The sequence below is a fragment of the Trichoplusia ni genome, chromosome 3 (assembly GCF_003590095.1).
Source record: "Trichoplusia ni isolate ovarian cell line Hi5 chromosome 3, tn1, whole genome shotgun sequence".
In the NCBI taxonomy this organism is placed as follows: domain Eukaryota; kingdom Metazoa; phylum Arthropoda; class Insecta; order Lepidoptera; family Noctuidae; genus Trichoplusia; species Trichoplusia ni.
Window position 1 is genome coordinate 1944241 of NC_039480.1, and position 26741 is coordinate 1970981.

General features: G+C 35.9%; 4 protein-coding genes across 6 annotated transcripts in view; 2 read left to right on the plus strand and 2 right to left on the minus strand.

Annotated features, from left to right (window-relative positions):
- LOC113508820 (probable DNA replication complex GINS protein PSF2) overlaps positions 1 to 6797 on the plus strand; it is a 62097-nt gene extending 55300 nt beyond the window's left edge. Inside the window, exons 1-2 of one of the 2 annotated variants that reach the window (XM_026891956.1) lie at positions 3683 to 4616; positions 4989 to 6797. In XM_026891956.1, coding sequence (XP_026747757.1) covers positions 4355 to 4616; positions 4989 to 5770 — 1044 coding nt within the window. In that variant the 5' untranslated portion in view covers positions 3683 to 4354 and the 3' untranslated portion in view covers positions 5771 to 6797. Of the gene's footprint in view, positions 1 to 3682; positions 4617 to 4988 lie in introns of those variants that run through there. The other variant, XM_026891958.1, reaches the window with a different exon arrangement.
- Positions 1 to 21365, minus strand: part of LOC113508819 (TNF receptor-associated factor 4) — a 74324-nt gene extending 52959 nt beyond the window's left edge. Inside the window, exons 1-3 of one of the 2 annotated variants that reach the window (XM_026891952.1) lie at positions 20242 to 21365; positions 19828 to 19875; positions 260 to 311 (exon numbers count right to left, since the gene is read on the minus strand). In XM_026891952.1, coding sequence (XP_026747753.1) covers positions 260 to 311; positions 19828 to 19862 — 87 coding nt within the window. In that variant the 5' untranslated portion in view covers positions 19863 to 19875; positions 20242 to 21365. Of the gene's footprint in view, positions 1 to 259; positions 312 to 11812; positions 12151 to 19827; positions 19876 to 20241 lie in introns of those variants that run through there. The other variant, XM_026891950.1, reaches the window with a different exon arrangement.
- A 684-nt stretch (positions 21366 to 22049) lies between these two features.
- LOC113508825 (cytochrome b5 domain-containing protein 1) lies at positions 22050 to 24822 on the minus strand. Its single transcript, XM_026891965.1, has 4 exons — positions 24192 to 24822; positions 23747 to 24002; positions 23181 to 23426; positions 22050 to 22753 (listed from the first exon to the last, which is right to left on the minus strand). Exons 1-4 carry the CDS (start codon positions 24432 to 24434, stop codon positions 22659 to 22661), a joined length of 840 nt encoding a protein of 279 aa, XP_026747766.1. The 5' UTR covers positions 24435 to 24822; the 3' UTR covers positions 22050 to 22658.
- Positions 24823 to 24918: 96 nt separating this feature from the next.
- On the plus strand, positions 24919 to 26708 carry LOC113508824. The gene is made up of 2 exons (XM_026891964.1): positions 24919 to 25227; positions 25726 to 26708. Coding segments are annotated over exons 1-2 (966 nt in total). The 5' UTR covers positions 24919 to 25225; the 3' UTR covers positions 26690 to 26708.
- Positions 26709 to 26741: the final 33 nt, after the last annotated feature.

Here is a 26741-nt window from a genome sequence, read left to right on the forward strand (position 1 = left end):
AAACGGAAATTATGATTGTAAATCAGCACTTCACACATCTTCTTCACTGCGGGAAATTATAAAAGATTCTAAAGAGAAAAAATTACTACAAAATTAAGTTTGAAACTGCTTTGCGCTTTTACACATAGATATGAACTTTCCTAATTATAAATTGATATGATATTTTCACCTATTCACAAACCACCCTGTGATTATTCATGAAACTTAGCAGTAGTAACAAATCTTTGCTAGTACTTAATTAATTAGTGTTGTAGCTTACCTTCGCGTAGTCGACAGGAGAGGCGTTGACCGGACAAGTAAACAGCCCCTCACTGAAACAAAAGAGAATGTCATCATCAAATAATAAGTAATGTAGTAATTGATACTCTCCCTTGGCAATTGGATTAACATATTATTATCCCATTTTACCACCACCCGTTTTCTAATCAAACGAGGCTGAGAAGTCTCTTAATTAAATCATTTCAGTGGGCTTTCATTTGAGTGCCTGCGTTCAAATGTCTGCGAATATACTCCAGTGGGGACTCGAGAATATTTGCAGGCATTCGGATATATTCTTCCCCACTTTCACGGCTCAACCGATTTTTATTAAACGTGTCTACGTACACTTGCACATTTAAAAAAAAATTGCATCATCTGTTTGGGAGCTTTAAAACAGACAAACAGACACGTCAATCTTTTAGAACCACTCTTTTGGCGTCTGACTTTAAAAACTCGTAAGATTTACGAGTCTGTCAAACAAATGTACTACCATTTTTGTAGCCGTAGTAGATCTGCAAAGAAACAAGCGTGAAATAAATTTAATCGAGTTGAAATAAAACAATAGACAATATAATATTAATAAATGTAAAACAATAAGATTCCTTAATGCGACCACTTATCGCGTTGGCAAGCCGTCGGCATAGCAACTATCAATTGACAGGTACAGTGCAGCAAAGAACGTTTTATTTTTCATTTATTTTTTACCTCACGTCATATTGACCTAATTATGGTCATGATTAGCGGTAAATGAAAATAATTTTGGTAGAGGGAGTTCTCTTTTTCAATAACTGTCACAGGAATGAATTGCGTAGTAAATTTAACTCGGGCCAGAACGCGGTCTGTCTATTATAATAATTATTGCCATATGGACAATAAGGCTAAGTTTGCGTGAACTGCAAAATGTGGATACAGCATATCTACACACACCTCTTAGATAACGAAAATGGTTTAATTATTTACAACATTTGTCTACTTCGGGTCTGTAAATTACTCTCAACTTTTGCCGTCAATAAAACTGTCAAAGTTGTCAATTCAACACTTGTGTGCACGAGTATACTACTTGCTAATCTGTGGCGAACCGCAGAGAATAATCACCGGAACATAAGACGGATATTGTCTGCCGATAAAACACATTTGCATTGTGATTCAATGGCAAAGCACTTGGTATTTGATATCAATTGTAGGTAACGATTATCATCTGGAGTTTGATAGCCCCATGATTATAAATGAGTAGTCTTTGCCTGAGAAATCTTTCTTCTCTCTTGATAATTTAATATTCTTGTTAAAAAATAAAGACTTGCCTAAGTGATTTAAGATTTAAGCTACCAATAAGGCAATGTGCAATGAGGGGTGTGGATTGAGGCAAGTCGGTGTTTTTGGGACACATCACTACTAAAATTTCTAAACACTTGTATTCGTGAGACGAAATGTGTGTCAACAACAGTGGTTTGATATTTTTAGTGTCAATAAAATATAAAGAAACTTTACTTATATTTTCATACAAATTGCAACTAAGTTTGTTAACTGGCGTTAACATCTTTCTTTGAGGCTAATTTTATCCGTTGCTAATACTAAAAGTATAACGTATTGGTTTCTATTCTGACATTCTCGACAATCAGTCACACGCTAGACCAATTTAATGATAGAATCCAATTAACAATCACATCTACGAGAGTTACATGTCTATTAAGCGGAAAACTTGTGAAGAGTGTAACGCAAGAAAAAGTGTTTTCTTAATTTATTAAACCAACAACAAGTTATAGAAAGCAATAAATCAAACTCACTATAGAGCATTACCATAGATTATTAGATGATCGTGTCTAATTAGTTAACGCCTTTGTTACCGACTGTACGTAACGATCATTGGAAATTCTACTTTATGCATTATGTCTTAAGGTTCACTTTAGCATATAGTTTATGAAAAACCAATAAACAGTAGTTCTTAACAAGAAAAACGTTTATTTTTTTCAAGTGACGTTTGTAATTAGTCGGTAATGCGAAGAAAATTATGTAGCGCGTCTCTTTATATGCGCACGCGCATGAGATATGGCGGTTTTTGTCTAGTGATGATCTCGATGTTTCCGTCCGAGTGTTTTGCTTAATAATCGGTATAATCGATGCAATCGTTCGTGAAGCGTCGATTTATTGGCAGACGCTGTACAACTTAGTTGTATGGAGAGGTAAATAACACTGTAATTAAGATGATGCATATATCTATGCGAACATGCCGCACGTGCTAATTTCGACACAGGTATGTCTTTATAGAGACGTACCTAGTTATTTGCAGCCACTAAATAATTTACATATCTAGTACACGCTTCTTGTGATGTTTCTTTCTGATAGTGATAACAGTACCTCGCTAAATAGCTTCAGACCTTTGAATAACAAATATCAAATAAAATAAATAACAGGGGTTCAGCTGCAGAGGATCAGCAGTCTCTGATCTATTTAATTAACGTTACCAGCATCATCATAAGCATCATATCATAGCATAAAAATTATTACTTCTTCAAAACGATTTAGTTGGCGTTAGAGCTGTCGGGAAAAGTTGGCCTTAAGGAGCTACTAAGTATTTCATTTTCAGTCGTTAGCTCACACCAAAATTAAGAAAATGGAAGAAAAGGTATCAGACCTAAGAAGGAGTAAGACAACTGAACCCTAAAAAGAGTTCTTTTGTCACAAAACTATTTATTGTTGTAAAACGTCATGGACCACCAACTGTATCATTGCGTATCATTTCAATCGCATTGCCATGCAAAGACATTCATGCTTTCATTATAATTACATAATTATCTTCTAAATATGGCGGCTAATTACCTATGTGCTATTGTTTTAATATGCAAATAGATTACGTGGTGTGATGATAGCTTACTCTGCCCGTGACATAATGACTAACAGTGTTATGGTGCATCGAACTAATTGCACGCTATTTACATGTTTTCCTCGTTCAAGCGACTGATTTATAACGTTTTCTCTTTTTCGCGTCGATTCTGATTTGTTAGTAAGAAGAAGTTGAATTAATATGGTTTTTTTTAACACGCAGGTGGAGATAGAACCGTATTTTGTAGATGTTATGGCGAGTGTCGTTCTTGGCTGGTGTGCGTGAGATGAGAACCTACTTACTTTGTGAAATGTGAAAGAACTAAGGGTACTTTCATAACGTAAGCCACCATAATCAATGTTCTATAAAGATAAGGGCACCATACTTTGATCAATTACTGCAAATTTTGTGACATCTCCATATTTGAGTTATTAGTGTGTGTTTGTGTGTCTGCTATGTTTATAATGATCATTACGACTTTGGCAGGGATGAAGATGTCTTTTTTAACGCTCCGTAAAATATGTAAATTGTTTATTTTGTATTAATAATAATATAAAGATAAATTTATTAAAAAAAAATATATTCTTATTTAAAACGCGATAAATGGAACTTAAATAAAAGCTTGTAAAAATGGAATTATTTCACGTACTTCCTTTTGATTAATGTACTGATTTCTTAGATCATGATGGATACCTAGTATTTATTTACTTTTACCTCATAAAATGAACTGATTATTTTTTTATTAATTCAATTTTATAAAATTTTCCAATCGCTTTTAGTACTTCATGATTATTGTGTAGATAACCGTAAGCCTATAAATTACCACGCCAAGTGACGTAAACGTTGCGGATGGTGAGGAACCAGCTGTTATTATTAGGTACTTCCTGTATATCGTAATAATCGTAATTATTACGTTACCCCATATACATCATTTTGTATTTGCACATAAATGACTCCTTTTGACAGGGTAGCCAATGTATAGTACAGTAAGATTTTTTTCTAACAAAGATTAGTTACTCCAAGCAGGATTATTTTCAACCATAAACTATTATTTTTGTGACGTAGAGCGACATTAGTAAGCTTAATTTTTAAGCTCGTATTAAAATATTTAATTTTTCAAGGCAGTTTCTGTTTATTTATTCTACTATAGTAAGCAGTTAGTCAATTACACACACTACGTTTGTATGCCGCCGTCTCTTACTGTCACAGACACCGCCGCGCGCCGTAGCAAACAAGTAACTACACAGACATATCTTCGTCACACAGTTTATTTATATGTGTGTGTATACAACGACATGGCGCCGACCGACGCTGTCGGGGTCGGGCACAGGAGGGGGGACGTCTGTGTCGGCCGCCGCGCCGTTGCCAGTGAGGCCGCGTCCACAATCTACAGACAACGTCACCATGAATCAAAGTAAATTAATAAAACTCGTTCGCGATTACACGTACCTTTACGATTTGACTGACAAAAGGTACTGTGACCATACTCTGAAAGAGGAGGCGTGGAGTGAAATAGCGAAACAACTAGATTCAAAAGGTGAGAAAAATGAATTGCTACGTCGTGTCGTTCATGCAACCTGAGTCGTGTTCGGCCGACGAAACTCGGTCGTTGTGGCGCCTGTGGACGGACGTAGTCGCTTCGAGTCTTTTTTGCGTGACACGTGCAGTCGTGTAGAGAACTGCAACCTGTCATATTATTAATTTATTAATCACTCGTATTTTTGTTAACAATGTAATTTTAGTGTAAACAAATAACAAAATAGATAATTTTATTTTTGCCTGATCAAATGACCAGATTATTATTAAACACGTCTTATATTTACCGTAGAGACACAACGCTAATTGGATATTGTATGTCTATTCTTACAATAAGCTGTTTCATGTTAAACATATTTTCTTATTGTTTCAGGTCACGAGTGCAAGAGAACATGGGCTCTACTAAGAGATTCCTACCGGCGCACAGTAAAGAAAGCAAAAATACTTAACGATAATGGAATCGAGGAATATGTCAAGAAGTGGAAATATGAAGAGGAGATGTCTTTCCTTAGACCGTATTTGAAGGATACACTTTTAAAGAGTATGAAGACGAAGACTCCAAAACAGAATACAAGCAAAGAAAGTGACACTGAAGAGAACAGCTGTGATATGAATGTCAAACCAAGATCAGTAACTCCAGATGTTATATTATTACAGTCCACCCCTTCGCGAAGTTTGCTGAATGGTAGCAATGTCGCTGGCAGCCATTCATCCTCTTCAAAAAGAGAGCATTCAAATTCAAATTCTTCAGAAAATCCAGAGCACAGCAGGAAAAAGATTTGCAGAAACGCAACTCCGCAAGCATATTCCAGTGAGACACCTACAAGTACCCAACCACAGTGTAAACCTAGAGTAAGTGACATCGAACAATTTTTCCACAGTATGATCACCACTGTTCAGTCGTTCCCACCCCGAGATAGAGCCATAGCAAAAGCTAAAGTGTTCAGTGTGATATCGGAGATGGAGATAGAAATTTTAAGTAGAGATTCAAGAACGCATACTGAGTTTGTAGATTCCGCTGCATCGTATGAAGAGCAGGAGACAGATGACGTAAAAGATTATTATATCACATCATCGCCACATATGCAGGACCCCATTGACGGGTCGGAATATAAATATAGTAAGCGGAAAATGCCGAGGAAAGGCGCTACATAATATTTATTTTCTCAAAAAAAAAATTCTGGTTTTTTATAAACCGTCGATTCAATTCTGTATTACACTTTGTTTAATGCAGGGATCGAAGCCACGATATGTAGCGTAGTGTGTTTAGTGTGATGACCTTAACCACTCGGCTATCCGTGCCGTGAAAAGTGAGAAATTAGTAAACTCTTTGTGAATAGAATTATCAACATTTTTATATTAAATAAAACTTTTACATTAATAAACTTGATTTTTTTACGCACCATCCTTGAACTTAGTAATTTGTAATTAGGTAATAATTGTTATATTAATTAATTGATGATTGAGAATTAAGATTATTTTCTAAGGACTAATCTGCATATTACACGAATTTAGAGAGAAAAGCGGAAATAAGCAAAGCTATCTTTGTTCAACAGTGAAGCATCATAGACTATATATGTAGATAATAAACAACATGTTTATGAATCAAATGTAACTATGAAAAAAATTATTTGTGGTTTAAACAACATTTCACGCTATCGAGTTAGGACTTTTGACTCTACATATACTTTTGCACTTATTTTACAAATGCCTGTTTCCAGTACACAAGTTTCTTACTTAACTTGCCTCTTATTATGCACGTCTGTATTTCGCAACCGTCGGATCCATAATGTAGACGCATATGGTTGACACACTTCCACTGGGCCTGCTGTGTGGGATCAGGATAGTCATGTACATTGTTTAACTATTTGAGTTTGACCATTCATGCAATGTTGAATGGTATAGAATTTGTAGCGTACTTTCCCTGAATTCCCTTGAATTGTCTTTGTGACCTTGCGGTTATATGCAAGGATTTTCATGCTTTATGTGTAGGTAGTGTATGTATGTAGTGTATGTATGTAACATATGTAACATGTAGTGCCTATGCATTGCCGCTCACCGACTAAATGCGAGAGACGTTGCAGATCGGTTTACGTTTAGTCAAGCACTATCCGCTTCCTCCCCCGAAGGGGCTAGTGTCCATGAGGATTCCCCCCACTAGCCACTAGCAACTCGTTCATGGGTCAATGTATACGCTTTTATAATAAACTTCCCATTGACGTTCGTAAATTACCTATTAAGAAGTTTAAAGTATATGTCAAAACTAAGTTATCCAAAAAAGGATATTACAAGATATCTGACTATCTTACTGATAAAAACGCATGGGATTGAGCTGCTCGCTAATAGAGCTGTCTATTGCTGCCCGGTTATCTTCTGCATGCTGACATGTGTTTTGCATTTTGCATATGATACGTTTTATTTAATTGATGACATGTTTTGTGCTTTTGCATAAACATTTATACAATTTTTGACATATTGTGTGCTTTTGCATATAATGTTTACCGAATTATTAATTTTATTTTATTTTTTAATTTTCAATCTTTTTTGCTATTATTTTATTTTGTTGTAAGTATAATCTTCATGCAGGTATATGTTATTTGTAGTTTCTCAAACTGGCGATTTGAGTGAGTTTTTTTTTCTCTTTGCTCAGATTGATCTGATACTTTCTTCAAAAGGCCAGTCCAAAGAAATACCGTGCATTGGTTTATGCATATCAATTCGCATTGAAATTGTCTGGACTTTAAAAGAGACTGTGACCCCTTGAGTTTGTTTTGACATTTCTTCTCAGGGTAGTCAGATAGGAAATGTCGACTCCAGCGTTCTCAAAAAAATAAGACATGTAAAAGTGATGATATATCCTACTTACAGAATAAATGATTTCATTTCATTTCAGCCAAAAAAAAGTTTCTATCCAAAAGTGAAACGTAATTCATGAATTATTCTAAAACGCCACAGGCAGACGATGTCGGACAACCTCGTGTGTAACCGGGATTCGATATAATAGTATGGAATCTGAAATCGACCTCGGAAAACAAAATAGCCGGTCTATCATTATCTTATAATACCATCGTATACTATGCAAGCAATGGTCGCGCGATCATTTCGCTTCCCGATAGCTTCCTGTCCGCCGAGCTTATGTGACATAAATAATTAAGGCATCAGAGTAAGTAGCGGATGCGTTTAACTGGGCTCCCAGTCTTAACGATTAAGTCCCGTTCGCCAACTATTATAATGGTGATTCTGATACAGCCTGACTGTACGGGGAATGTATTAAAATGATGCTGTTCCGTACTATATCCTCATTCAAAAGATTTTTTTAGTATTTTTAGTTTTCTAGTATTTTTTTAATTCTAAGAAAGGAAACCTATTACTAAGACAGCTGCCCGTCTGTCTTTCAGACAGTTTGTGTGTTCAGAAAGGTAGGTAGATAGCTAGACCGTTGAAAATTACACAGAAAAATTAATATAAATCAAGTTTGTGCAATCGTTGGAACGGTCATGAATTTAAAAGTTGACCTTTTTTTTCAATAAATATGTTTTTCTTTAGCCTTTTTTGGAACCCTCAGTGTTGCGAGACCGACTCGCTCTTGACTAGACTTATACTCAAATAATAACAAACATTCTATCCCACTCACAAACTTTCACATTTATAATATTAGTTTAAAGCCTTAACGATAAACAAAACATTAAATAAAACAACCAAGTACTTAAAATCTTATCTTTCAATACAATCAGGCTCATGATGCTCAACCAATACATCATTGTCACATCCATAAACAAGAGGTTAATTAAATACGGCTAGATTAGCATGAAGTGTAGACAACAAGACAAGCCTGCAAACCGCAGATCTGATGTCATGGGATCTTGTTATCAATACCGATGGGAAACCGCTGCGATGGACTCCACTCTACCAACATATTAAGTTACAGAACGTGCATCTGGGCTTTTAATTTAATGGGGTAGGAGCAGTACTCTAAGGTAGGTGTTAATGGGGTTATTAGGAATGCTAATGGCTATTAATGGTCATCGAAAGGGAATACTGTTCGCTCGCGTAAAAGGACAAATATTTGATTGGAAATTGGGGTTAATTGCAAACGTTTAGCGACTGATTGGAGTTCAAAATTATGTGATAGAACAACTATTTTTAAAGGATGCAAAGAATATAATATATTCTCGCGACATTACATTTTTTCGCATTTAAAAGTAAAAAAAATCTCCTAATATAAACACTGCCTTTTGGTAGCCGCAGTCGTGTAAATTAATCAATACTAAAAAATAAATCACTGTCGAAATTCTTTTCCATTACATTATTTTCCGACTAACACACACAAGCGTTTATCAATTTGACGATATGAAAAGTATAATTATTAATTTATAACGAGCCTTTTGTAATAGTATGTAATTATAACAACTCGCGAATTGCTATCACATAACCCCATACCTTCGATACAGACCAATAAATAATTGAACTGCAGCCACTGGGTTGGGTAATTATCGTATGTGTGAATATGTATTAGTGTTATTTAACATTCCAATACCGTTGCGTACAAATGCGGCCAATGTACCACTGTAGATTGATAGAATATTGTTTTTTTGTGAAAGAAGACCAGTAGGTGGGACTTCTATTACAAGTGACTATTCCCAACAAGACTGGAAAGTAATGTGCTGCAGTATCGTAACGCTTTTAAAACTTCGAGCAAGTTCGAGTAGAGTCTTACATTCTTACATAAAAAAAAACTGTCAAAAAGCTCTACACTATCCTCTACAGACTCTGTCTGTCTGAGTCTGACTAATAATGGGACTCTATCAAAAAATATGATGCGATTTGATATTCATTCACTAGAACAGTGTATTCGTGGCATACCCTCGCAGGAGTTTCTAAAGATATTCAATAATTATTTTCTCCAATCTTAAACAATTACTATGTTCATGAATTTCAAATTAGTATACAAAGTGTGACAAATAGCTAATGATAAGTATCAACAGGCGGCGCCCTGAACGCAGTACACCGCACACGCAAGGTATCAAGTTAACTAACATCAAATAACCGTTACTTGTCAAGTTATTAGATCTTCTTTTGCCTTGCTTTCAAGCTTGGGAAACTACTTTAACTTAGGGCTGGCACAATACCAGGTTACAACTTATAACAAACATTTAATAGAAGAAGAAAGGCTCTATGTATTTCTAAAAAAGTTAAATAGAAAGAGTTTATAAATATTAGATAAAAAGCGATTCCCTTAGTTTATTTTTAAGGAGATTTAGAATAGACAGTGCTTACTGCAGAATAAGGTAGAAAAATTATCGATAACTTTTAGTCAAAAGTGGTAACAGGCCGAATTTGTAACATCAACCGACATACGTCTAACTGTTTTCATATCTATAGGGAAGATTTGAGCATTTGATCACCACGCTAACTCACTGCGGGATGCGATTTTTTTTTAATCCAGATTTCCATACGATGTTTTTCGTCACCGTTACTCAGTGGTGTCTTACAATAATTAAGAAAGTACTTATAATATTGAAATAGTTACATTGGTACTTTGCCTCCGTTGGGATCGAACCTGCACCTCGGGCATACTTTAAACATTTTCCGGAATGAAAAAAAATCGTTTCTAAAACTTCAACTTCGGTAAGTTCTTAACCACTCGGACCTATCATTAATAATATATCTTACTATAACTTAAAAGTTCCAAAACGGAACCGAGCAAACAAATTGCCAACCCTAATTAATGTAACCGCTAATCAAGTAACAAGTAATACATGGAAATTGTAGGAAGTCAGCTCAGAATACCTTCACGCGAATACTTCAACGGGAAAAAATCTATCTCATGACTATCTTAGAACCATTCCCTTTCTTGCGGCACCTGATTTCCCAATGTGGTGTTTCTGGTGACAATAAAAGACAGGTAATGGTATGTTTTCATGAAAAAAAGCCAAAAAATGACTTCTTTAACTCTTTTTTCATAAGGCTGTCGTTTAATTCTTCAATGTCTTGTTGACCCTTTCCCAATCATTTCTGATTCAAAAATTGTGTTTTTCTTCCATTTCTCCCGTCAACTCTTCATTTCAACATTAATTTACTCCTATCTCCATCTTAATAAATCACTGAAGCATTTAATTAACGTTGTCATCATAACTATACTTTCAAAATGGCGACTTTTTGCCTTCCTCGTTAAGGCAGTTAGTCCTTAGAGGATGGGACTGTTTTACAGCTTCACCGGACTTCAAGTAACGAGAGGTCTCGCAAGGACTTCCGTCAAGTAAAATCATATAATATGATGTTAATTAATATAACTGTAATCTTTTCAACCTTGGAACTCTCTATAAACTCATACTGATACCTACTACACTAAAACATCACTATCTATTCTATAAGATGCATAATCTTATGGAATAGATAGTGATGTTTTAGTGTCGTAAAAATCCATGTATCATTCAAATTAATGTTGCCAAAACTCACCTGCCTTAAGAAGCCATATTTCAATTTCCGGTAGAGTAGTCATGCAATTTTTTTTTAAGTATCTGTCGATTTATGTGTCTAAAATGTTTTATGTGAGAATTCACACATTTGATGAAACACATGTGGCTGGACAGCAACAATTAAAGACGTTGTTGCACGCACGACCAGCTATCATGACGAATTGCTTGTAGCCATCATATGCCATAAACCAGAATGGCTCGGACTAGGAGGCGGAAAACGTGGGAATATAGATAGCGCAGTAATTTAAAATAAGAACTATTTTCTTCCAACTAGGCAATTTAATATTGCTAGTGGAGTAGACTAAGAAACTGATGACAGCTGAGATGAAAGAAAAAAAGACATAAATTATAATAAACAATAATAACAAATACACAAAAAAAAATTTAATTTATTGACTTAATTTTGTCATTTAAGTTAATTGAACCTTTTAATTGATCACGGTATTCTAATAATATATCCACTTAACTACCTTCAATTCTTTACTCAGTATTTAATATTTACATATGTAAAATCGAAATTCTTTCGAAATGTAAGAATTAGTTATGCGCTAAGTGATAACAAACTCTTAAACACAGATTCCAAGTCGAGAGCATCGCTCGAAAGCATTACAATACAACGTCAGCTGAATAACAATGTTTAAGGAATAACCATCACGACACACATTAACACATCCCACGTTCAATATTTAACACTCTTACATGAAACATGCAAACGTACCTGTTGACTTTGAACAGGAGTCCTACAGGGGTCATTTCGAGTTCACTTCACTTCAAATTTTCCAAAACCGCCACAAAAACCAACCTCTTAATTCAACCTCTTTAAAAAATGTACGAAAATTCTATTGAAATGGAACAATATTTAAAAATCAAATCACTTTTTTAATGATATACAAAAGCGTGTTCTATTTTTTCAAAATAGTTCACTTTTTCTTAAGTTTCCTATTTACGGATTTTGTTTTTTTTTTTCTAATTCCGAACGCGTTGATCGAGTCATTCAGCACTCTGCGTCAGAGCGTTCGATCGTCAGCGCGTGTTGGTTCGTCGACGGCCGCGTCAGTTCTGCGCGAATGACAAACAATGGATTGGTTTGAAAAGTAATTATACAGGTTCTCTTTATTAGTAGAGACAACAGGTGAGAATCCTTGTTACAAAGTCGATGGGATAGTGTGTAGTGACTATGGATGCAAGGCTCCGGTAAAACATATCGCCTTAACAGGTTAAAGCATTGTTATCTAGGTTTATTGGTTGAAACTTAGAAACTTCTCTTTTGCAGTTTCATTGTATTTTTTAAGGTTTCAGAAATGTTTAAAAATTTTAATATGGCAGTCATCAAATTTTAACCTAGTTGTCTTTAGATACCAAGGTCGATTAATACGTCATGGGGATGTCTAGCAATAATTTTGAGTAACTCGGTAAAATTTGAGAAAGGAGAAGGACAGGTATTCTGTCCCTTTCTCGAATTTTAAGAGGATCAGTACCTGTCTGCCTTATATTATGCCGCAGTATTATGGATGAGCTTGAATTTTGATGTATTTAATGATAATGCTGAAAATGTATGAAATTTGATCTTACATCAAAACATAATGCATCAGGAAAATGTCAAACAAAAAAAGTCTACTTGAAAACCTCCTTAAAGTTATAGTCGGTTAAGAATTACGGCTACTATGTATATCGAGTGCGTATAGTTTTATAGCCTGCCTACACCACATCCGCGCACGCGCCTGCCACAGGATGTTAACTTCACCAACTTATCGCCCACATCACATGACCCTTATAACCAAAGCTATAAAGTCCACATTACCAGCCTTTTTACTGTAAGGTGTATTGTGAACCCTATATGATGTCATGGCCAAATGTTTCCTTGTTATAATTTGAAATGTTTTACTATAAAAGTGCATGTACTAAAGTTTAGGGCAAGGTTATTTGAATGTAAGACGGCGATCGACCAAATAGAGGCATATCGTTCATAAAGATTAGTTTATTGCAGATATTAAATCCAATTGCTACGAATGTTTCTGAATCGTAATCACCCTTAAAGTAACCTACTGGGCTAGAATGCACGCTCCAGAAAACTACTCCGAGTACTTACTATGTATATGTACTGGAAACCATCTTGACCTACTATTTGTATGGGAAATACTTTCGTCATCATCATCATCAGCCTTGAATAACCCACTGCTACGCCATCCTTTGTTTACGGCATTCTTTCTCGTCCGTCTCTTGCCCTTAGCATCCTATTCCTGCCCATACATCCTCTGCTTCGGCTGCCAAGATTCAATCTTCAATGTCTTGGCCTCTCAGTTATAAATTCACTCTCTCTATTGTCATCACGTCTGGCTACGTAAACTACTAATAGTGGGGAACATACACATTGGAAATAGAAGTTCTCTTTAAACCTGAAAACTTGCGGCAGGGACCACGATTGAAGCTTCATATCACCGCTATTCTACGCGCAATGAAGTACATAGATAAATAGATTCTCATCCGTTTTACCCCTTGTAAATTATCAGAACAACGCAAAATAATCCAACATAAACGAATAAATAACCCGCTTGTTCAGGAACCAGGAAGTTTGTTTGTTATCGCACGGCCACCAGTTCGATTCCTGTTTGCATTCCAAGCGACGCTCGTAAACCGAGAACAATGGACTATTTGATTCCAAACTTATTGACGGATTGCTTTTAGGGCTAATTTACATTCTTTCTGTATGCTTGTTGCTTGATACAGAACCGCGGTTAATTGAAAATGGTTTTGTGAAAAATACTTGATTTAATGAAATGTTTTTAAGAGAAAGACGTCACGTCTTGTCTTAAACACAGGTAGTGTAGAAAGACGAAATTTTCAATGAAATTCTGTGTATTGTTTGTAAAGGCTGATCTGGACTGTTATTTAATGTAATTGCTTTTTAACAATCCAAAATTAAGCACATTTGAAAACTTATGAAACAAATATGAATTGCTGGTGTAGTAAATAAAGTATTTTAATTACCATTAGAATTTATATCGAAATTACGTTTGACTACACTTATGAAACAAATACGAGCTGCTGGTGTAGAATATAAAGTATTTTGATTAGGTACTATTAGAATTTATATCGAAATTACGATTAACTTGTAGATAATCTAAAATCTCTATCATCAGGAGTTAACTATTGCAGAGTCGCTTAGTTAAGTAACATGAGAACTATAAATTAAATTGAACATTTAACTGTTAATGACTTGCTAACTTGTTCCTTGTAACAAGGTCGTTCAGCTCGAGTACAGTGACTTTTATCTAGAATACGTCGGCTGTAATTGCCCTGAATGTAATAAACAGACAATTTGACAAGTTAAGTCCTGGAGCGAAACAGATGGTGTATTTAAGTCATTTTTGCCACAAGGATATGGACAACAATCTTCGTAAGCCTTCGGAAACGAAATACCTAATTCCAATTAAAAGTTAAGAATGAAGCATTAGAATTATATATATATACAGCCGCAATTTTTGCCTTTAAGATTTAAGTCTTAAATTTTTCTTTGCGAGATCTCTTGATAGCTATGAAGCAAATAGTGGATAAATAGCAGTAGTAATATAGTAGGCTTCACATGGATAAATAAGTCGTAATTTCTGCGGGACAAAAAAATATTCTCATCAAATAATGTAACCGACAAGAAAGACATGTTTGCTAGAATAATTCGACTCGATAGATAACTCAAGTGACCGCAGAAATAATAAATAATTGCATAAATTAATTGAGGCGATAGAAAATCAGGATCAATACAGACTAATTAAACTACGGTTTCTAAACATGAACGTACCTAGTTCATTAACTTTTCAACTCGCGGAGATGTGAGCAAATGAATAGAGCGCTCTGGTACACACGTTTTTATACATTTAAGTGGGATTTATAAATCTTATCTGTGCTAGGCTATGTCGCTCTCGAATGGTTTGTTTAACAAGCATTGTCTCCCAGACATTAGATACTGAATAGAAAATTAAATTCGAGATCATCTAGAAGGTATTTCGTACAAAAAGGCTAAAGATAAATAAATAAGAATATGGTCACCCGTTACATCTCTGATTTTTATTAAAGCAGCAACAGAAATGCGTTACCTGTGAAACTTTCAACTGTTTAGCTATATCGGTTCATCAGCTAGTCACCGACGGATGACGCGACGGACAGAATATTAAACGGAAAGACAGTAGAGCCCTAGTAAAAGAGTTTCGTTTCCATCCTTAAATACCAGAAAAATTGATGTCAGATGTTAAAATTGATGAAAGTTTTTATACATCCCTTGCTTTCTTTCTTTACCCACTGGTACAAATCTAAAAATCTCTTCTACCATGTGAGAACCATGCCCAAAACAAATTTACACTCAAATTTTCCTCTTTCTCGCATCCAGAGACCTAGTTTCGCCTTCTGTTATTTTTAATTTTAAAAGAGATGTAGGCCTTTTGTAAATGATTTACCTAACAGCCATAATGTTGGTTATTGAGTAGGTTACTTAGTAACATATCTGTTTTTCCGTTCCTGGATGCAGGTATTCAGTACACATGAATGGAAACCGCTATTTACGCGACAGACCGAGTGCACGAACAATTGTAAAGTATCACAAAGCGTTCTCACAGGCTGTTAATTTATACTAGTTGCAGATGGCACTTGCTGTAATCATTGTAACGGGAAATTTGTACTATAATTGTTGACGTAAAGTCAGAATTTCTTCATGTAGTTAATGTGTAGAAATAGGGAGAGGTTATCTATAATTCAATACTAAGAAAAAAATGGTCCAACAATCATGTGTTATATTTATAAGAGAACTGAGTCAGCAAAAGGTGAAAAATCGATCTCGAAATTAAAACAATTGAAGTTGATTTTAAACAAAAATGTGTAATTTGTTTGTGTTCGTTCTAAATCTCTTAAAGGTCTCACCTAACTAAATACAAGTTATCGAAACTGTATACAGTATTATCGAAGCCCTAAACGGTGTGAATAATTAGAATTAATGCAAGTCAAATAACTACGAATATTCTCGGTCCCTTATCGACATTCGTTTGAAGAATATATTCTATACTACCTACCAGTTACTGGCCGAACTAGATCCGTAACAAAAACCTATCATCACAGCTACACCTGTGCCCAGCTCCATAATAAGACAGTGGATAAACTCTATGGAATCACGTTACGACGACCTTGTCATCATGCTATGCTCAAAGAAGTTTCGTCTCGGTTTATTTTTACAAGATCCAGAATCTACGAGCACCTGTCAAGTTGTTTTAAGTACTAGACATGAGCGAATATTTGTAATAAATCGAGGGCCTCTTAATCTTTTTTAGCATATTTCTGCGTAGTTGTATTCATTGAAATACTTGCGGATCTTATTAAGGCGAAAATGTGTTTCCAAAACATAAATCATTTTTCCTCTACAGAAAAACACAATAAACAGTTTAAATTATGAAATAACCAGCCTCTTGACGCAGTTAAGTAAAAAAGATGTCAAAAGTAGGTACTAAAATTATGACTTTCCAAGAATAGTTCAAGACTCTTGTTAACACTAAAACCATACTTCACTTTAAGAGACTGCGTTATCTTACAAGGCTTTTCTGTCCACTTTAAAACAATGACGAGACGACAAAGACAGACAAGCTGCAATACCAGTAAACATAATGTACATGCAAATCTAGGAGGTTCTCAAGTCTCCATATAATTGTAAACACCGCTGATAGGAATCCCATGGCTAGCTACAAACAATGTCACGTTAACAGAGGTATATATACGATCTATTGTTAGAGGTGAAATTCACTATTCACCGATTGGTGACATTGTAGAAAAGAAACCCATGGGAATTTACAGCGATTGACTATTGAAAATATATGGAAGACTTCTTGGTAGGCACTGGCGTAAAGTTACGATGAACATGTTGTTTTAAATAATTTATCCTCTAGCAACTTCTTACGTTATTTAACATACAAAAATATTGGCGAAACTTTATTTGTCATACGCGGCAAAACTCTTAAAGACGTAAAAAGTTGTGTTGTAATTTATAAAAGCATATGATATATCCTTAGACTTAAAGCAATTCTGAGTCGTTTAGGAAGAGTTCAGTGACATACACATACATGTATAGGCATTATATGTATAAAGATATATAAATAAAAAGTCTTAACCATTTATGACTGGCCATTCGTAGGAGGTACAGAGTAGTTTAATTAAAATTTTCGTTCCGCGATATTTTCTAATACAATTATGATGTACCTAATTATTGTATGATTACTGCAATAAATTTAAGCTAAAATTTCACGTTGAATTATTTGTCTTAACATTTTGACACATACAACACACCAAACTTCGGTTAAAAAAAACTATAATAATATACGATTACACGAAGACCAGTTGTATAAATGTGAAAGTAAATTTTGACGGTCTTAATTTCCTGGTTAAAAATCACAAACAACAATCCAGAATGTAACAAGTCTTTTTATAATTTGGTTAATTTTAACCTCTAATCGACATCCACTAACGGAGCTGCATAAAAATTCTAGTGACCACAACTGCAGCATAATTGACGAAAGACCAACATTAGCGACAAAAGACGCAGAAAATTCTAAGAAAATTCACATAATTGTTCTTAGTGGACGTGGGTGATGCCTGGTCAACTGGGCCCCTATTCTGCTACTTACAATGGCCGATGAATGAATGACAGATTAATTAAATTGGCACTATTCGTATTATTGTAAGCATTTTTCTAACACAATAATTGGAAATTCAGTACGGGGCGAAACACTCATTGTCAATACAGTGAATTTCCAATTATACCGTTGGCAAAATGCTTAAGAGAATAGAAATAGTTTCAAATTTAATCCAACTGTCATTAATTCATTGGCCGTTCTAAATAGCAGAATCGGGGCCCTGTTCAGTTCCTAGGGAACTATCGTGTAATAAATAGTTAGGCTTCACGGTCAGCTGATCGCAAACAAATTGCATGTCATTTTAGAAGCCCATGTGTGTGAAGTTATGCCGGGGTATTGACGAATGCAGAGGACAAAGACTTGAATGACAGTTTTCTCATAAAACTTATAAAGTAAGAGCCCGCGGACGCTAGACCTACCTTATTTTATAAAAGCTGAAACTTTGTCAGCGGATGCTCCCAACATAGGTAAGAACAAAGGTCGATTATGGAGTTAGGGTCATGGTGGCTTTGGCAGATAAACGGTACTAAAGGTACCAAAAATATCCATAAAATGTTACACACACAGCGGAACGGAATCTGCTGCTCATCATATATAAAAATATTCCGTGTTGGAATCGAACTGACAACTCTTTCAGCAGCAAGCTAAACACTCGATGCTCGCGTGATTTACTAGTACGGTCGACAGCACGTCCGAGGCAATTAAGTAATTGTGAAAATGATCCTTGTCTCTTTGAAATAAAGACGTATTTTATCTCAATCATAAATATTTTGTCAAGTTTAACATATCTTATTTATTGGAACATAAACGGAATTTACTATTACGAATGAAACTCTGTTAACTGATTATATGCGAGTAGAGGTGTCTTAAATCTAGTAGGAAAAGCCTACAAAGATAAACATTGCCAATTATAAGTAAAAAAATATACTTAGTTAAAACAATAATAACAATAACAACAATATTTTAATTTGACACATGCATCGATTTTTTGCCTAATCAAAATCTTGTAATAAAATGAAAATCTTGACCAGCCATAGTCATGGACGTCCAATGCCAATACCAGCCTACCACAGCAATAGCCTAGTCTACAGGTATCCTAGACACATGCGCCGGCGCACGTCTGGTGCGGCTGTCATTACCATGTTCCGGCTGCAACTAGTTTGACAACCCTCTTGGTTATGATACAGTTAAACCCGATCGATGGCCTTCACGTAAACTACACAATAATTAATAGTTTATTTTAAAACTTCGTGGTACCTTGTTAGTGGGACTAGATTTTGCACGCGGTTTCATCCGCGTAAAGCACACATGGCTACCAAAAGAGAGAAAAACTGCCCGATCTATGGCTTCTAGTGGTAATTGTTTCCCAATGTTCGCTTATGATAATGATAAAAAGAAAAGCTCTAGGGCTACCACCAACCTCCTTCAGTAAAACTCCTTTTCCGCAACAGTAAGGTAAAGACAGGAACTAAGGCTCCGCTGTCTCTTTGTCAATTCGTCACCAGACTTTATCTCATGTAAAGTGATAGCCGGAGAGTTCAAATTTTAACACATGAAGTATTTATGTTTTTGATTATAACAAGAAATTGCAAATTTGTTTTTCACCGATCCGATTAGGTATCTCTTGGCCGGTTTATTTATTTAAGATCAACCGTAGCCTCGTTAGCTTTAACGGCTTTAACCAAACTTAGTCCAGTCTTCAAAACTTATCCAACAAATGCGTACATAAATACTTCTTATCAACACATGTGCGGTATCCGTAACTATTAGTCGGTAATGACGGTATAGCTTAGGCCATGTGCGGAGTGCGCATGCGCGGTCAATGTCACGAGCAATGCATGCGGACAGTGACAGATTAGTGCGCGGGCGCAGGCGCAGTCGTTGAGCTCTTTGAATAAGGGTAGGAATCAGTCTAAATGTATATTGATTACAACCAAGAAAAGATGACACATCCTCCTTACAAAATATGTAATAATTCTCACACTAACTTTTGTAGATAAGACTTATTTAGAGTGTTCATATAGTATTTTATCACTTAAGTTCAGTTTCTTAATCTGCTTTGTCTTACCTGCTCAGCGAGACAAAAATGGGCAGCGTCGCCATTATGATAAATTACCTGAAATTAACAAATTAATTAATATCTGGGTTCGAACCTGGGCCTACTAACGGCTAATCCTCACTTCTTTCCTAAGTTAGACTTCTGAGCAACGACCCGCTAATCATTTAATTTTCAGACATAGTTTTTATATTCAATCCTTAGTCATGAATTATGTGTGCCCTATTAATTGTGTAGGTACTGATTTCTTTGAAGCATGAAACATAACCATCACTTATACTGCAGAATTATAAACTTTGATTGAATCATTAACCTTTACTACACGTACAAGACTACAACAAAAACAATATAGAATATAGATCAACTTTAGAAACAAACACGAACAGGTTAAAAAGTATTTAGAATTAATTATTGTAATAAACTTACTTATACTGCCATCATTAAAACTATTCTCACTGTAAATCACTATTTCAAACCAAAGTTCTCATAAACAAAGCATTTTATGTCACTTAAAAACTTCTCATTTAGTTCAAATTACACACAACTTTGAACAAAACAAACACTTAATTACTTGTTAAACATTTTACACTGACATCTCAAGCACTGAACATCTATTATAGTTTGGTAGGTTTTTCAAAGTTTCCTTAACCGATCAAATGAAAAAAACACGTATCAAAATCACAAGCAATACAAAGTTTATATCAAAAAACCCGGTGCGTTCTCTTGTAATTCATCACCCTCACTACTCTACTAAACGACAGAGCACCGCTTGTTTATTTTTAATGGGACTCCGCGTGGGGTTGCGCACCACAATTTGGGGCAACAAGTGAATGAAATTATCGGAGCCGCGCATGCGTGGTGGTCTCGTACTATAGTTCGCAAATAAGCGGGTGTGTGTAACTAGAAATAACCATATCGTGTGGGGTAGATGCAAATTGTAGGTCTCGAAATGAAACTAGAAAGAAAATGGTTACGCTTTTGAAATTAGATAAATGTTGTCGACGTGAATTTCTCCGGTATTCACTGAGTAGTCCTCTGGTGAAATCGCAGGGCTTATCAAGTTAAAAAAGAGGAGCATATTATGCTATTCTATGCATTAAAGCATATTCTCGACTTAGGTAAAAAATCTGACCCAACTAAGCAGAACACTTGAACTTTACTGAAAATAGCATTTGTAATGAACTCGTGCCCGTAATGATTTGATTTACTTTTATAAAAACCATTCCATTCTTCGTTGCTATTCAACCTGTGATGTTTTTATTATTGTTTCTTGGTGTTTTTCCTGCAAGGGGCATTACTATGGGTCGGCAGGAAGCGTGCTTAGCCGAGCACAGCGCACGAGCCACGGCGGCCAGGAGCGTATGGCGGACCACAAATTATGATTGATATTATTCTTCGAAACATTGGATATAGTTCACGGAGCTTAATTATGGCTTTACCACTATAAAATGCTAGCTTTCACCGGTTTCCTCGCCCGCAGTTGTCCATTATTCTAATTCAGTGATTGTTCGTTGAAATTGCAAGCTAATAAGTAAAAGGCATAATGTGTATGAAAAGTCTCATGACAAAATACTGCATTTCACTGTCACCCTCGATTTCAATTATAAAATAGCAACAGAGAGATTTTTGAAACATAAAAAGGTGACAAGCTGGCTTGCTCCTTTCTTCAACGTTCACTTGCGTTGTATCGCAGAAAAAAAACTGAAATCTCGATTTTACATTCATGTATTTGATTATTATTATACAAATAATTTTTAATCAATAATAAAGTAAGCATTATACGGAATGGAAGGTGCATTAACGCGATGCCTTGTTCCTAGGATTTAGGACATCATCACGGATACTCACCCCCTCCCCTTTACCGCGAAAGGTTTTTAAAGCCGTTTGTTTATCGTTGGTTTTATATTTCAGATGTCATAAAAATATATTCCTGTTTTTCTGTAAATATATTAAAAAACTAATGACACAAACTCAAGCCAAACGTTGGTCTACTCTATCCACCCCGTATAATTTACAATTTAAGTAAAAAATCCGATCAAAGCTTAGAATAATAAATTATAAAATACAGCATCATTTCTATTCATTTTACGAGGTTAAAAAATCATTAAATGATGCAACGATTTACTCACGCGTTTTTATCAGGATTGCCCGACTAGTCGAACTATTAGACTCGCTCGCCGCGTCAGCTCATGATAAAGGACTCCGGTTGCGTGTGAAACTAGTCGGGCATTCCCGATAAATACGCGTGACAAAACCTTACTATAAAAAAACGTTAAAAAATATTTAGGAATACGCATTTCATTGAAAACTAAAGACAAAACGTCATGAGAAGATAATAAACTAAATTAAAAACACCAGAACTAATAAATTAGCAAGCGTGAATCTCAAATGAACTAACAGACATTAAATGTATCGAATTAATAATCCGGTCAATTGAATGCGAAGACTAGGTTTAAGGATACAAGAATTCGCACATTGATGGACGTATTGATGGATGTAGCACCAATACAAAACGTATAGTGTACAAAAATAAAAATAGACAGATTGCTGCTTCTGAACAAAGTATCAGCTCAAGTTCAGGGGTGTAATGTGAGTCAATTTAACTTGCAAAATCGGAATCCGTACAACGTGACGACTGCAACTCAGTAAAAACTCACGCAGACGTCATCTACCAGAAAATACTGATCCCTTATGGATAAACGGAAACACAAAGACCCAAGTCACCAATCTAGATGTACTAGGTACATAAAAAATCTAAAAAACTTTGTGATAAACAAGCTTTCAATATTTATTTATTTTTATCTTTTGTTCAGAAGTTTTTATTATTGATAGCGAAGGTTTTACTACTTAACAATTTTCTCTTTCTCTGCCTGGCATCTCTCTACTCCTTTAGAGCCACAAATTATTCTCGGGCACTGACAGTCATCCATTGGAGGGTCTGGAACAGATAGTTATTCAAGAATTATGTTTTCAGTAACTAGAAATGCAAGAGCGTTAACAAACTTATCAGAGCTATGTTAGCCTACCCTCCTTCAGATTCCGCCGTATACCTATCTATCTAAGCTACCTAGTCATGTCGTTAGTCCATCGCTCAGAGTGAAGCAGTGAAATCATGAGCCTAGCCTTTTCTTATGTTGGAGTTTGCTTCGTGACGACTCTTAAAGATGTATGAATAACACCCGGGACCGACAATTTAACATGCCTTTCGAAACACGGAGGAACTCCTTGTGACGTAGGTGGTCTTCCATCCACAGACCGCACGTGTTAAACCTGTGATCCTTCAACCTGAGCAGTTATAGCTTAATCACGAGCTATATCGTCACCTGAACTTATGACATACACTGATACATACACTGAGAACTTACCTTCAGTCAAGTCATCATTATAATACAGTAATATGGCAGGTATGTGTATGTTATCTGGCAACGCCACATCGCTGAACCGGTCTCGTTCGTCAGGTATGCCGTTATCATCCAAGTTCTTGCTTAAGTTCAGGGGTTTACCCAGGTACCGCCATGAGTACGACCAGAGGTGATTGTTGTGTGGGTAGTACCGCATCATAATCTCGTAAATTGTCTCTTCTGAACAAACTTCTAGAGTCACTGTGTTACCTATAGAAGTATAGAGACAAATCAAGTGCGAATCGTACTCGCATAACTGAAGCTTCGGTAGAAATAAGCATATCGGTTTGTTTTACCCTCCAACAAATTTATGACCTTAGCAATAATTGCTTTACATGGACCTTTATTTTTAATATGAAACTGGAAAGGCATGTTATAATTTTCTAGATATCACGATTCAAGATCTACATATAGCCTGTTTACGAACTGACGTTCCTCTACCCTTTGGGTAAGCATTGTAAGCAACCCTCAAAACTGTCTAATATAAATCAAATGATGATCAGTAAAAAGTTTCCAGAAGTCTGACTAGCCTGTTAACGTATTCGTGATTCTGATGGGTCTTGTTTTTTCCGTTGCTTTCCCAACGACGTAAGTTTCGGTATTCCACCAAGCCGTCTCCATGGGTCGCCAACGGGTGGATGGCACGACTGGCCTGCTGAAGCCATGGCCGTGGACCCTTAAGGTGGTACGTGACCCAATGATAGGGTGGATGTAATATCTCCACTCGCCGTTCCTGAACCAGTGGCTCACGTCCTTCCCAGCATAAGCTACGATGGACATAGCCAACTACAATATAAAAAAAGGTAAGTGAACAATCACGAAAGTGAAAAACATTATCCATTTATTTACTAGGTAGGTACTTACAGAAGGTTAATTGTTTACCTTTTTGTAAGATCCTAAACAAATGATGTAACTACGAAATACTAATCTATATTCTATGGCATAATTGTTAATCATAATACAAGTTTAGCTCACCCTTTTCCCGTCGCAATAGAAGTAGCCATGTTTAAAGCACGGACAGTACTCCACACAGTTGTTACAAAACCAAGTTTTAACAGCACAGGAGCATGTGTGTGGGCACTTGCATATCTTGAACTGGACATTCAGCCACTTGGTAAGGTCGTACACCAGCCCGTTGAGGGTTATCCAACAATCCGAAGGTTTATTGTGGATAGCCACTTCTGCTGGTGTGAACCACTGCTGATTTGTATAATGCATGTTTTTGACTCCAACTTAATCAATAGACCCTTTTTTACTTTATTTATTTACAGTTAAATTATGCTGCGATCTATTCTGACGTTTCCTATTTTTTTTCTTTGTCATACATATTGGTATTTTAAATGCAGTGTGAAAAAGTTTGGTTCATATCCAAACCTCTTTGAATACGTCGCCGAGTGCAAACTCGTCTGCTCCACAGTCTACTCTATTATATTGCTTAATTTTACCGTATTGTTGTCATTCACGTCTTTTTCTGATTCTGAAGTAATTGCATCAGATTCCACCATCTTACTTCATGAGGATTATGCCCCTTTTCTCAAACCCAGGCCACATTTACCGTTGCTTCGTAACTGACTGCCGTCTTTAATTGGCAATCCTGCCCAAAGATTGATGCAGACTATGTCGCACTTCTTGTCTCTATTGTAGGCAGTGTTAGGTATAAAAGTTTTACCAATATAAAAATATAATTTTACATCTAAGTCAGCAATTAATTTTCGTTATTCTGTACATTGTATATGTCAGAATGCTACGAATACAAATAACATAATGGATTAATGATAAACAAACGTGTGTATATTCATAATCGTTTCGATTTGTCAACAAAATACTATTTTGTAGAAAATGAGGAAGGATGTTTATATCCTGTAACGTATTCCCAAAATTCGATCTCAAATTATCATGATCCGGAGTTATATTTACAAAAACAATGCAATCAGTATATATGATTGGCAATTAAATGTGACATCATATAACTACAGATCTGTGAAACAGGACAGTCAAGAACTGCGAACATGTAAGTAGAAACTAGTTTTTGTTTTTATAAACCTATCATTTTTTTGTTCTGAGGGGGAATCCTGGGGTATCAGCCACATTCTCGCGGGAGAAAGCATGTAGTAGCTATCAGACCCTTACTGACTGGCAATGCATAATAATTCAACACGCACCCACCACATAATGTGAGACGTTGCAAGGCAGCTCAGGTTTATTCAATAAGAGTCTGACACTTGCAAAAGGTACTTTAAAAAGGCCTAATCTTTGAGCACCATATGTATGAGGTGCACGTGTTTTACAATTTTAAAGTCAAACGCATAGTACTTCGCAAAGCAAGGTGTCATTTGGCGATTCTATAAAGGTCATTGTCATTTAGGTTCTACACAGTTGAACGGATGCTTAGTCCGGAATCGCGACACTCAGGGATCCGTAGAAATAAGCTAAAGAAAAACAACAGGAACTCGTGCCCTATACCAAACTATAACACAATTATTAAATTTTATTCATATTTTTGTTTAAGGATGCAAGCAGTGTCCGCGTTCATCATCTTATGCCACTTACACGTGTGTTACTCAGCTTTCAAGCCGCATTTAGACTTAGCATGGCCCGGCCCACCGATATCGTGGTCCGATGACGAGGACTTGTACTTCGACAGAATAGTACCATTATCGATAACGATAGCTAACTACACAGGTAGTGACCGACATTTGACGAACATCGGGATATCTTGTCTGATAGACGAAAATCGCGTCATCACAGCGTATAATCCTTTTAGAACAATATTATTTAATGAAAAGATGATAGAGCACACTGTAGCCAGTGTTCTTCAGTCACGTAAAAGAATTCCGAACCAACATTCTGAGTTTACCTACAATATTCATAATATTACTTGTGGCCGTCGAGTCGTATTTATAAATGAAAACTATTTAACGCATAAGCAATGGCATGGCAGAGATAGAAAACAATCTCCCGTTCATGACTTATTGGTTTTAAGAATATTCCCTCAAATTAATAAATTTAAGGACTGGAGTCCAGAGACACATACGATGAGCAAGCATTATTCTCCAGATTCGAAAGTGATCGAACAACATGACTTGGTGTTTAAAACGGAGCTGGCACTGCCCACGGAGCGATTCACGTACCCCTTTAAAGTCGGTACATTGGAACCTAGCTTTGACCCACTTCTAGGTCAGCAAGGTCTCACTTTAACTTTCGAAAAAGTTTCGGCCGCCATATTGGACTGCTCAGAATGGCTGCCAAAATATTGGGGACATTTTATATGTATCGCAAATGACTTTAAATTAAAAACCCTTGCTGCTGGCTCCATGTTGGTGTCAAAAAACAAGCTGTTTGGAGTTGGCAGTTTCATATATTTTAGAGGGGGCAATGGTGTTTTGGTGTTCACTGACGTACGGCGGTACTACGATCACATTATGTTTGCCTGTACCGATGAGGATTGGATGTTTATGAATGACGAATTATAGTTACTGAATAATGCTTCGCTATTTTTATATTATAAATTTTAAAGAAACTATT